This window comes from Taudactylus pleione, unplaced genomic scaffold (assembly GCF_031769625.1).
Source record: "Taudactylus pleione unplaced genomic scaffold, aTauple2 ptg000275l, whole genome shotgun sequence".
Lineage (NCBI taxonomy): Eukaryota > Metazoa > Chordata > Amphibia > Anura > Myobatrachidae > Taudactylus > Taudactylus pleione.
This window is the reverse complement of record NW_028284677.1, coordinates 2,275,145-2,288,702: the sequence shown is the minus strand read 5'-3', so window position 1 is coordinate 2,288,702 and position 13,558 is coordinate 2,275,145. Positions and strand designations below refer to the sequence as shown.

Sequence of the window (13,558 nt, the reverse complement as noted above, 5' to 3'; positions counted from 1 at the left end):
ACCTCAGGACACGATATTCATTGATTGCAAATATATGTATTTTTGTTTTGTAGTGTTTTGTATTGTCCTTATATACCTTTAAGTTTTTATTTTAATGGACCTAATAAATGTTAAATTTTATCTTTATCTCTAACAATTATATACAAAGAGTGCCCCAAAAAGAGAGCCTTCTTTTTTCCTTTTGCTATAACCACGTTATATATCTGGGCTCTGGTGAGCACCACCAATAGAAGTTATTTTTGAGATCTAACTTAAGTTAGATACATATTGACCTTGATTTTGTAATGACTATATTACATCACTAATAGATAGCTTTCAGTGCGGATAAATTGTTCTTATGCATGGGTATGACCATGATCCTTTTTGGGCTGGATTTCATCTACTCCACTCAAGCTATTCCCTTTTGGCATGAGTCAGAGTGGTCATTTCTTGGGGGGCCACCATTTAACCCCCTACAGATTGAGCATTGGCCTCCCCTTGCATTGTGGGCAAATAATTTCCATATATGCAAATTATCTTTCCATTTGTCTAATGGGCCCCATACATCAGAGATGGATTGCTGCGATGCTGCAACCCAGCATCACAGGATTGCAGATATCCAACATGTTGGATTTTGGCGATTTGACGATCGTGATAAAAAAATGATCGCAATTGTCAAATCGCGGACATTTAACATATGAAATGTCTGCGATCCAGCGACAGATCGCAGAACATCGATGGTGGGAGGTCGGCGTTTCCACCCGGAAATGCTGGCATTTCCCATCGCATTGCCGGATCGCGACAAACAGTCGCTGATGTATGGGCACCTTAAGGCGATCATGATTAATGTGGTGTTTGTGGTCTATTCCTGCATAGTTGACATATGGGAATCAGTGGATGTGATTGGCATGAGGTGGGTATTGTGGAGGAAGAGATATATTAGAAAAAAGTAGATGGAAAATAAAAACACTCTCGATAATTTTAAATGTTTGTAGTATAAAGTGACATATAAAAGGTGTAATATCTACAGCTAATTTGTTTGGGAAGAGAAGGCTAACTTGTTTGCGGACTGGCCGATTCGTTAGGCCCCTGTCATTTACGCCAGACCCCCTATCATACATCGGGTAGAAGCGGTATCAGAGCACATAACGTGCGCTGGTGCACTTCTGAGCTTTTTACATCTCCCCCAATAGCTGCAGAGCTTACTGCAGGATATGGGACTTACTCAGGGCTGGATTAAGAGGGGGCGACAGGGGCGGTCGTCCCTGGGCCCCCCACACACGGGGCCCCCACTAGCGGCGGTGCAGCCAGTGGCTTGCACTGGGGTCCGCTGTCTGCACCCGCCGCTAGTGTAGTGTAGACTGCAGTGAGCACGGTCCACACTACACAGTGACAAACACACAGCTGCCGGCATGGGCGTGGATTATTAGATTGGACACAACTTGTTCGACCATTAAATGGTCGACCACGTTAGTTCGACATGTACTTTAGATAGACAAAGTATAGATCAACAGTAACAATAGTCAGACAGTAATCTAGTCGAACGGGACATTAGATCGATATGTAATATATCGAATATGTAAGATCTAAAGGTATATAAGGGCGACACAACGTAGATTGACAACTAATAGTTAGACAATCTGCCTCATTCAGACCCGGTCACAAGCACCGATGTGCTCGCAACCTGGTCGATGGGTAGTCCTGCGAACGCGCAGCAGCCGCACTGCGCGTGCGCAAGCCCCGGAGAGAGAGAAACTCTCGCTCCAGAGCTTGCTACAAAAGGGGCGGCTCTCGATGTTGATCAACAGCTCGCCCCGTTTTGTAGGCGGGCCGGGGGGGTGGCTTCCAAAACGGAGGCGTGATGTCAGTGGTGAGCTTCCTGCTCCATCAGAGCAGAAAGCTCCCTGGGGCTTGCGGTTGCCGAGACACAACCTTAGGGTCTCATCGCAAGCCCCGATGGTCGCGATGGTGATCACCATTGCGACCATCAACCTGGTCGGTCGTAAAGCTGTGGGTGGTAACCCACAACTTAACTAACGACCAGGAGGCCGCACTTCAATTATGAAGCGGCCGCCCTCATTCAGAACGAGCGCTCGCTTCTTGCGAGCCCCTCTAAATGAGGGCCAATGTTCCAAGTTTGAAACCAAATAGGTAGACAAATAATAGATCAACAGTTAATAGATCGACACCATACAAATAGACATAATAACAGATCGAAATCAAATAGATCGACAGCGAATAGATCGACCTATCAAAGATCGACGAGTTCAAGATCAAAGCCAAATAGGTAGATTAAAGATCGACATTTTACTTTTAGACAATACAAAAAGGTATACATATCCTACACGCTGCCCGCTAATAGCGCATTCCCCGACGTTACTTTCAACCATGGAACTACAGTGTACAGGTCCCAGCCAGCCCTTTCATCCATGCAAACGCTCCTGGCAATGCTTGTCCCTAATTCCTGGGCACCCCCATGCGCTGCAGTGCACCCCTTCATCAAATGTGTGCTGCCTGCTATTCCTAGTCTACTAAACTTGGCTTGAATTTGTATGTAATGCTTGAGAATTACTAGCCGACAGAAGCCGTCACCACTAAACGGTTTAGGAACAAATACCCACATGTAACCACTAACGTGGACATAACACCGTTCTATATGACATAAATACAGACTACCGAAATCGCTATGCATTAAATACCGACATTTGTAATTTTAACTTTTCTATTTGACGGAGCATGTCTTTTATTCTCTGCATGTCTTCCTAGATCTGTGTTATGAGCTCTCTTTATTCTACAATGCATATATTTTTTTAATAAGGAGACACATATATATATATAAAAAATGTAAAATGACATAACTTTTTCACTCACCTTACCCGAATATTTAATGACCATTATTAAAAATAATCTTAATATTAAATTTACAGTATATTCCAAATCAAAATATAGGTAAGTATATTTTATACTTACACAGTCCTTGACAGGTATATTTATTAAAATAGTTGCATTTAAACATAGCCAAATATACATTTCTTTATATGATTAAGGATATCAAAAAATGGCAGCTGATTAAGGATATTCAGATAGTTTGAAATAGCATTACTTTTTCATCAATCAAAATAGAGATATGTTTTACTACCTTGACATGTCATTTATTTTAATTATTTATAACCTAGTTATAGATATCATTTAACTTTTTAATTAAATCAGCAAGCCATTGTTCTTGATTTATATTTCACTGCTTGTTATTTTGAAATATTTCCATTCCATCAATCTCACCTAGACTATCAGACTCCAAGTATATTATCTGTGTCTGTGAATGTAACCTTAAGCTGGGTACACACCTGAAGATATACTGCAGATCAACCGATCTGCAGAATATATCTGCAGATGGTGGTTGTTCATACACACTGAACAACCGTCACCGCCATCTAAAGATATATCTGCTGTGAGGACATTGGCCAATTAATATTTTACTCCGTACACACTAGCAGATGGTCTTTGTGAAATGTGCCAAATATTCCTGTAATTTACATAGTGGGCTGGCCTATTGAAGAGCACACTGGGTAAGGAAATGGGCCCTCTATTCTCCTGTTATACTATGCTGCTGTATCAGCATCTGTCATAGGGCCCGATTCATTACGGATTGCAACTGTGATTACGCACACAGACAGCCGATTGCTATGTACTGCACAAGCATCGCCGTGCGCGTGGGCTCCAACGCGATCGCAGTGACCACACAGACTTATCGCAGAGTGATTGACAGGAAATGACCGTTTGGGGATGTTGCCAAGGGGGGGGGGGGGGGGGGGGTGGTCAGAGAAACCCAGACGAGTCAGTGCATTTGAACGCCATTACAGGGGTGTGCATGAATTAGCCACTGCGATGGCGTGCGCAGCTTGAGCTTTCACTGCATGCGTTGTGGTCAGCAAATTCTGAGTAAGGTCAGACCTGTTGTAATTGAGCATAAGGCTCCGATGATACTCTGTTACCGATGATTTTGCAGACTTGCAAAGTATTACATATGTGAGTAAATGGAAGTGGGCGTCCTTATTTTGGGTTGCGACAGCATTGCGATTGCAAACATTAGCATATTTTCGCGGTGGGTCTGCATGCGTAATTGCAGCTGTGATCACAATATCGATCCGTAATGATTCAGGCCCATAGTACCTTGCGTCATAAGGCAAATAAAAATAAATGCTATTTACGTTTAGATATACTTTAATAGATGATCATATGGGTCAGGAGTGTTTCTTTGGAAACCTAAGAGGGTGGCCATATTAGTGCAGCTTTATGTCACAATTTTAAAAATTTTAATTTTCTGCTTCCTACTTCAAGCTGCAAACAATGTAGTAATACTGTAAAGTATAAGTAGTGTATGCACAGGGGCTGATTATAGGCGGGGAGGACACCATGGGGCTCCCACACATTGGGGGCCCCCCACATTGCCATAGCATTCAGGGCCACTCTGGACAGTCTCTGGCCGGTTCACGGCAGCAGCAGTGACAGGCAGCAGTCACTGATGGGCCATAGCTGATGATGGAAGCCCCGCCCCTTTAACATAATGCCGCAATTCGCGGGTGTATGGGAAGGGGGCAGAGCCTAATGAAATGTATTGCCTGCCCCCATCAGAAGCCTAATGCCACAACAGGTAGCAGTGTGTAACTGTGTGTGCACTCTCTGTCCCTTCCCTCTCTCCCTTTCTCTTCCCCCTTCCTCTCAATCTCCCTCCCTCCCTTCTTCCCTCCACCCCTCTCACCCTTTCTCTCCATCTCCCCCTCTGTCTCACTAACCACTCTCTCCCTTCCCCACTCTTTTTCTCTCTCTAACCCCCAACTCAAAATCCTGAGTTTGCTCCTGGCAGTGTACTAGATCATGTCCGTTATGCTGCTGGATCCTATTCCCAGCAGTGTAGCAGACATGATGTAGTATGCCACAACCTTGACAGTCAGTGGAGTGTCCGGAGACAAGGGAAGGGGCATAGTAGTCCCTTCGAGGGGCCGTGGAAATTTCTATTGATGGGCTCCCCACAAACCTTACCAGAAGAGAACAGTAGTATATGTGCCTGGGTTACTCCAGGAGTGAACAGTAGTATATGTGCGGGTGATATGATTATCCGGAGGCAACTGTCAGCCAGAGCTGTGACTTGGGGAGGGGGGTGATGAACCATCGGGATGTAGTGAGTGAGTTATTGAGTGAAAAAAATATATATATAATGCACATACACAGTATATGCGTGTAAATAAGAAAATACCGGAGGCGCACAATGGTGAAGTATATTAGAACTCTTAATTTTACTTGAACAAGAGTAAAAACAGTCACATAAAACATGTGCGATATGTTTATTTCACAATCTACTGTAGGCACAGGGAACAGAAGCATCTGAACGCTTAGCTGATTGCCGGTCTCCTGATGTCCGTCCACACTCCTTCCTGTACCCGTGATGTCAGCCCAATCACGTCCTCGTTAGCCACGCTGCATCACTACAAAGTATCTGTGATTGGTATTTGGACTGTGTTAATAGAGACAATGAGCGCGCAGGTTAAAAGGACAGATATATAATGTATATATTATAACAATGTGGACTGTGCAGCACACACCCATACTGAATACAAGCATGGGTCGTGAAGTCCTCAGGCGGACATTTTAGAAAATCAATATTCTAAAAAAACACCTTAAATTGGCAGAGACATTAGTATGCTTTTTAGAAAAAAAAACAACCTTCCCTAATGCCCACTTCAAAATCTAAAAAAATATTTTGGGATATAAATTATTTAGATCTTGTAAAATGACTCTCTGAGGCTTCTCCACTCAGGTTTGTATTTAACATGGGCATGTTCTGCAGCGATGAGTGAGAGAGAGCGAACCGGATAGATGGGGGGAGAGAGGAGTAGATGGTCAGGGAGAATAATTTGTACTAATCCTGATTTCTTTACTTCTGGAAAACTGCTAAAAAATCTTAGATTTTAAAATTATTTTCAATACATTGACAAAACAGATATATTTTATAAATCTATATATAGAGATATATTTATAAAAAAAGAGAGTGACAAAGGGCGAGAAAGACAGGGAGAGACACTGAGGGACAGATAAAGACATGGGGGGACAGGGAGAGAGGGACTGAGACGGACAGCCTTTGAGAGAGGGAGGGAGACGGTCGGACAGGGAGAGAGAGAGCACAGTGCTCTGTATGTAAATGTAATAAATTGTTCTCATCTTGATATCTTCACAGTGCATTCACTCAAGCCACAACATTTCAAAACTTTATTCACCTTCTGAAAATTCCCTCAAGGTATGTACTGTACAACACTTTTTAGGAAATTTATTGACAATGAAATTAGAAATCTTTATATATCTATATAGATACATATAGATATATAAATATATTTATAGAGAGAAGGGGACAGAAGGCTAAACAGTTGAACAGAGGGAGACACGGTAGGACAGGGAGAGACACGGATGGATAGATGGAGATGGATGGAAAGGTACAGGGAGAGAGGAGAGAGAGAGTGTGCAGTACTCCTATGTAAATGGAATACAAATAATTACATTTACATAAAGAGTACTGCACACTCTCTCTCCCTCTTACTTGTCTGCCTATCCGTCCCTCTCTCCCTGTCCATCCAGCCTCTCTCCACCTGCCCACCCATCCAACTCTCTCCCTATCCGCCCGTCCTCCTCACTTGCCGTCCATCTGCCCCCCTCTCTTTGTCCATCTGTCCCCCCCCTCTCCCTGTCCCCTTCTATCTGTCTCCCTCTATCTGTCCCCCTCTCTCTCACTGTTTGTCCGTCCCCCTGTCCGTCCATCCTCCTCTCTCCCCCTGTTCGTTGCCCTCCCCCTGTCCGTCCGTCCCGCCCTGTCGCTTTCCATCCATTTCTTGCTCTCTCCCTGTCCGTCCGTGTCTCCCTCTGTTCGACTGTTTCGTCTTCTGTCCCTCTTTCTACAAATATATCTTTATATATCTATATAGATATTTAAAGATATCTAATTTCATTGTCAATAAATTACCTAAAAAGTGTTGTACAGTACATACCTTGAAGGAAATTTTCAGAAGGTGAATAAAGTTTTGAAATGTTGTGGCTTGAGTGAAGGCACTGATGAGAACAATTTATTAAATGTATTAAATTTACATACAGAGGGCCTGATTCAGCAAGGATCGCAGTTGCTAGGACGCACACAATCAGCCAATTGTCGCGTTCTGCGCATGTATCGCAGTGCGCAAACTAGTCACTGCGATCGCAGAGGCTACACAGACCCATCGCAGTGGTTGACAGGAAGTGCCATTTGTATGTGGTGACGGGGGGGGTGGTCGGGCGAACGCAAGTGTGCCAGTGCATCTGAATGCCATTGCATCAGAGTACATAAATTGTGAGGTCTCATAGTGTGCGTGGCTGTTAGCAATTTCTGAATAAGGTCAGGGCTTGTGCAAGTATGGCTGCGATTGTACCAATGGTCTCGCTGTTCTGCTAAGTATTACGGATGTACGTATGGTAAGCTGGGCGGCCTTGTGTAGTACTGAGTTTGCATTGTGATCGCAGTGGTTTGGATTGCTATCGCAGTTGAACTGCGTGCATACGTAGTATTAGGATCCATAGTGAATCAGACCCAGAGTACTGTTCTCTCTCTGTCTCCCTCCCTCTCCAACTCAGTCACTCTCTTCCTGTCCCCCATGTCTTTCCCCGTCCCCCCATGTCTCAGTGTCTCTTCCTCTGTCAGTCTCTCTATTTATAAATATATTTTTATAACTCTATGTAGATATATAAAGATATCTGTTTTGTCAATATATTGAAAATAATAAAAAAATGTACATTACGTACCTTTTAGGAGTTTTCCAGAAGACCAATACTTTAAAAAAAAAAAAAATTGGAAATGTTGTGGCTTGAGTGAAGGAATTGTTAAAGTAAAGAAATCAGGATCCCGGCACCAGTATCCCCACCGCCGGCAACCCGACGGTAAGTATCGGGGTGTTAGGGGGAGGTTAGGGCTAGGCGCCGGGGAGGGGGTGTTAGGTTTAGGGTGTGGGGAAGTTAGGTTTAGACACTAGGGGGGCAGGTTAGACATCGGGGAGGTAGGATTAGGTTAGGGGTTAGAGTTACTCAACTTACACACCCACATACATATATATATATATATATATATATATATATATATTTTACATACACACACTTATAGTATATATCTAAAATGTTGTCTTTTTCATATAGAGGCCGCTGGTTGAGGCTCCCCCTGATGGTGTCTCACGATGGTTATATCGCCCTCCACCCCCCCCACCCCTCCCAACAGGTCTCAGCTCTGGCAGACAGGTGCACCCGCATTAACCCCCACACACCCCCCTTCCGCTGGCTGGGGCACCCACTGTCAGCCCTCTCTGACCAGGCCTCCCGAATGTTACATCATCCCCCTCCCAACCCCAAGTTACAGCGCTGGCTGACATCAGGGTTAGGTAACCCTGACAGCAGTCCTCGGATGATCATATCACCCGCACCCCCGCTCCCCTTCCCCTGGTCATGGCTCCCGCTACTAAGAACGGCACACACTAGGAGCGCATGTCACTTACTGCTCTGAGTGCCGCTCTGCTCAGCTACCCCGACCACCAGCCCACAGGTCACGGCTCATGCTGGCCGGGGCTCCCACTGAAGGCTCCCTCCGGACTCCTGACATCTGCCTCCCCTCCAACACTATTCCGGCTCCCCCTGCCTTACTTACCTGAAAAACCTCCGGTGGTCTCTGGCGGCTGGATCCTATCTGTGTGCGCCGAAACTCCTGTACCACTGCTGCTCCCACGTTGACTGGATGATTTGAATAAGCTGGCTCATCTAGGTAACAAGCTCAACGTCCAACCTACCGTGGGTCGGCCATACACACAGACCGATGCACCAATATGTCTGCAGATATATTGGGCATTGGCTGTGCAGCAGGGCCGATGTGATATGTCTGTGAACGACGTCGTTCACAGACATCGTTTGTACACACTCGCCGATCAGGTAACGATATATTGGCCGTTCAATTGATTGGCCAATATATCTTTCATTGTGTACCCAGCTTTAGAATCTATTGTATGCTCAAAGACCTTTATTTACATTATGTTAAAAGGCAGATTTAAGAAGATAGTGTTTCAGTTTGAAAAAGTCAGTTTGGATTAAAATAATGATACATTTTATACTAAATGTCATTTTTAATACCATTACTATTAACCTGAGTCTTTCTATTATTAAAGAAGTTAACTCTTTAAGGTTGCGGATTAATAGCTCTACGGTGTATAGGTAGACAATGTTTAGATCAACACCATTTGTCCTAAAATATTAAATGATACACAGTTTTTTGTTAGATAATAATAAAAATACTACATTTTTATTGTCGGCATAAACAATAAAACGACCATTAAAATATAGAATATATCATTTAAAAAATAAATAAGGTCTACACTAAATAGTTAGACAATACAAATGTTATACAGAGTATCATATAGACAGTAATAAGAGCAACAATACAAAGTCCGTAAATTTAAAGTATCCAGATTTCACCGTCCGATATTTAAAAAATTAGATATACAAAATATAGACTGTTAATAACCGATCAACTATTACATTATCGATAGTAAAAACATAGACATTAGATAGACATCTGAATTTTCGACAAATTAAAAAAAATTAATTCCCAAAAATATAAATACATAAAATGAAAAATAAATGTACAGCATTTCAGCTAAATATATTTATGTATGTAGGTAGCTCACACTCTTCCTTTTAACCAAATGATGACTTTGCTTCCATCTGTCATTAACTCACTCACTATGCAACCTGCCCATGCAGACATTCATCTACACTGTACCCCGTTTTCATGCTAAACTTCACCCCACTAAGCAACTAGCACTAAACTGATCTGTCTACCACCCCGTCAATTGCGCCCAGGTGTAGGCGAAACTATTAGCGGGCAGCGTGTAGTATATGTATACCTTTTTTGTATTGTCTAAAAGTAACGTGTCAATCTTTTATCTGTTGATCTATTAACTGTCGACCAAGTTGGCATCGATCTTGTACTAGTCGAGCTTTTTATATGTTGATCTATTCACCTGTCTACCTATTTGGCTTCGACCTGTTATTCTGTCTATCTTGTTTGTTGTCCATCTGCATATCGTCGATTTATGTTTTGTTGCAATCTCATTTCCGTGTCGATCTTCAGGTGGTCGATCTAGGGGTCTGGTCGATCTATGGTATGTCGAGCAATTGTTCCTGTTGAACTAGTTGGAGTCGATGTACTGTGGTCGATGTATGTATTGTCGATCTCAGGTCGATCAAATAACTGTATACCCCGATAATGGAACCTGCACACGTGGGGAAACTTACATTTGAAAAAGAAGAGTGCCCACTTTCAAATGATGCATCCTCATAGTAGCTATTGACTGGTAATCACCAGCCAACGTTACCCTACACTACAGGAAAACACATTTTCCATACATGGGTGAAAGGTTACAAAACAACACCCATAAAGACACATGCACACATGGGGGAATTCACATTTTGTTTTTTTCACTTTCTTACAGTTTCATGAAAAACAAGTATTTTGACTATTTTGGTTACGTTTTGTTTGATGTGTTTAAAGGAGCAAAAAGACTAATAATATTTCCTGAAAATGCAGTCTTCTGAAAAATATTAAGGTATAATCTGTGGATTGCTCTACACTAGGGTGAGACAACGCTCAGAAGAAAGACATTAAGGCACAAGACATAGTGATCTAAAACGTAATGATACATGCTTGGAAATATTTTGAAATTCTGTTTCATTTCAGCTTCGGTACATAAACAAATTAGTCCCAAGTGAGTTAAAAGTGTCAGGGCCTGATTCAGAGCCGGACGCTATTTGTGGACGGTCGTTCAGAAAAAGCGGTCGAATATTTAAATTAAGCGCTCGCTCTTTGCGGTCTGTTGACGCCTCTATGTCTGAACGAGCGAACGAAACATGCGCTCGCTATTTTGAAAAAACGCCCCCTGGCCGCTCGCATCATACGTCATCTACGCTATTTATTAGATTAATCGAGTACATCGAACGGCGTATGAACTGCTCGCTAATCTTGTGGTAGCATTTTCCTACCGCAATCATGCGAGCAGTTCAGGCTAAAAGACAACCAAGTGACGTGGTCGATGACGCTGCTTTGTTAATTATGCACACCCATTAAACGCCCGTTTTGACCGTTTGGCACGCCTGCGTTCGGATCTCCACTCCCCGTTTTCAAGCACCTTCCCCTGTTACCACCCACAAACGCCTCATCCTGTCACTCATATTAGCAGGCACTCGCTATTTTGCGAGCACAATATTTCCGACCGCACTGACTGGTTGGCGCATGCGCATTACAACCAATTCGCATGCGCAGATGTGCGAACATTGCTCGGAGCGAACGAGCGGCCGCTTACGAGTGGCTCTGAATCAGGCCCTCAGCATTAATTCTGACCAGTGCTTCCATGGCTAGAATGGGCAGTTCCTATGTTGTCCATACTTGCCGACATTCATATTCCTCCCTCTGGGGCAGATGTATGAAGCTCTGGAAAGTGGAGAGTGATAAACGACCAACCACTTAGCTCCTAAGTGCCATGTTACAGCTGTGTTTGAAAAATGACAGTTGGGAGCTGATCGGTCATTTATCACTCTCCACTTTATCACTTCCCAGAGCTTCATACACCTGTCCCTTTGGGAGAAGCTGGGAGGAGATATGACAGTTGATGGGGTCTGGGCACTGATAGAATTGCATCATACTGGCCCTGCCTCCTCCACTTGGAATTGCGATCTGCAGCACTATGACATTGCCCTGCCAATTTCACTGGAAAGTGGGCATAATGCGGTAGGGTCACCCACTCTTCTAGAGTCCGGAGGACTCACTAAAAATTCTGGAGCCTCCCGGTCCTTGCAGGAGAGTATAATGTTATCTTGATCCATTTGTTTAGACAGGTGTAGAGTAAAGGTGCCTATCCACTAGACAATTAAAATGAGCGATTGAACGATATCGTTATCGTTCGATAATCTTTTGAAAATCGTTTGCAGATTGTTTTCAGAGATGTCTAAAACGACCAGCGATGCGCGCTCCCGCTTGTCGTTTAGACATCTCTCATCAGGCAAACATGCTGGTTAACCTGACGATAACGTAAGGTTCAGCATGTTTGCAGATGATTGATTGTGCCTACACTGAACGACTGCTCATTCAGTGTAGGCACATCAGACTGACAAACGACCGCACTATTACAATGTCGTAATCGTGCAGTCTTTTGCTTGTCTTCTAGTGCATAGGCTCCTTTTAGCCCTTCTGTACAAGATACACATGCCAAGCTATCTCTGTGACTTCTAATGTTAGCTGAAGTCAGGGAGGACTTTCATGACCATATAGAGGTTATACAGCTCATGGACATACAGAATGGATTACAACATAAAATCTAATTTACAGTACATGTATGGGGTGCATTATTCATTATGAAAAACAAGTGCACTATTAAACTGTGCTGTCAGCTGAACTCGCTGTTTATACATACTGTATATTACCATAATAATTTATGTGTATTATTATAAAATATATATAAATCGCATACACGAACATGCTTATTAACAAGTTGGTTAATATCATTTTTGTATTAATATTCTGATTTCTTAATTTAGGTTTTGAAATATGGAATCTCATTTTCGATACACTGTGATCCTCATGTCCATCCTATTGGTTATGCACATCAGCTACATGGATGATTCATGGACCTTGAGGTAAATAAATAATGCATAACATTTTAGGTTTGGTTTATTTATTACAGGTTGAACCGTAAAATATGAGCATATACAATTGTGTACAGGTTACCTGTGGTGTTTGCATATTTTCACTAATTATATAGTATATACAACATGGAAGCTGTCAAATACTGGGTGAAAGCTTCCATGGTATGAAGAGATATAGCTGCCACCATCGCAGTGTGTTTAAATGTATACACAACAGAAGAAATAATAAGGAAGTCTTCTCACAGTGCACTTACAACTGTAATATCATAAAATATAAAGAACATTTTATATTACAGCTGTAAGTGCACTGTGAAAGGACTTCCTTTTTATTTCTTTTGTTGTAAATCATTTTTGTAAACACAGCAGAAGCACCCCCTAATTCCTAATTCAATGGATGATCACTTTGGGTTTTATTAAATGTAAAATAGGGGTATACAACTATCTTAATTTTCCAGTGCAGTTGGTTTACTTTTGTTTTACTAAACCTGAAATGCATCAAGAGAGACATTGCTGAATACAAATGAAAGGTTGAGAACCAATAAGGAAACAGTAGTATCACAATAGTGATGTCAGTGGGAGTGCATTCAAGGGAAGATTATATGCAGGCATACAATTGTATTAAACCGAAAAGAAATATGCCCGCGCTCGATTTTACCCATATCATACATGGTACCAGCCGCATGGCAATATTAATGCCATAAATGTATACAAAACAGAAAAACTTTTGCTATCGGCGCGAACAATAATATACTGCAAATTTATGTGTGTGCAGCAAATAAAACAAAGGGGATTTTGTCATGATTTGATCAAAGCATTTAAGCCTGCAGCC

The 13,558-nt window shown here is 42.5% G+C and overlaps 1 protein-coding gene across 2 annotated transcripts in view; it reads left to right on the top strand.

Annotated features, from left to right (window-relative positions):
- The window catches only part of RNASET2 (ribonuclease T2), a 214,086-nt gene that overhangs the window by 37,703 nt on the left and 162,825 nt on the right, over nucleotides 1–13,558 (top strand). For both annotated transcript variants that reach the window (XM_088481578.1, XM_088481577.1), the window contains exon 2: nucleotides 12,622–12,720. In XM_088481578.1, the coding sequence (XP_088337704.1) occupies nucleotides 12,632–12,720 (89 nt within the window). In that variant the 5' untranslated portion in view covers nucleotides 12,622–12,631. The remainder of the gene's footprint in view (nucleotides 1–12,621; nucleotides 12,721–13,558) is intronic.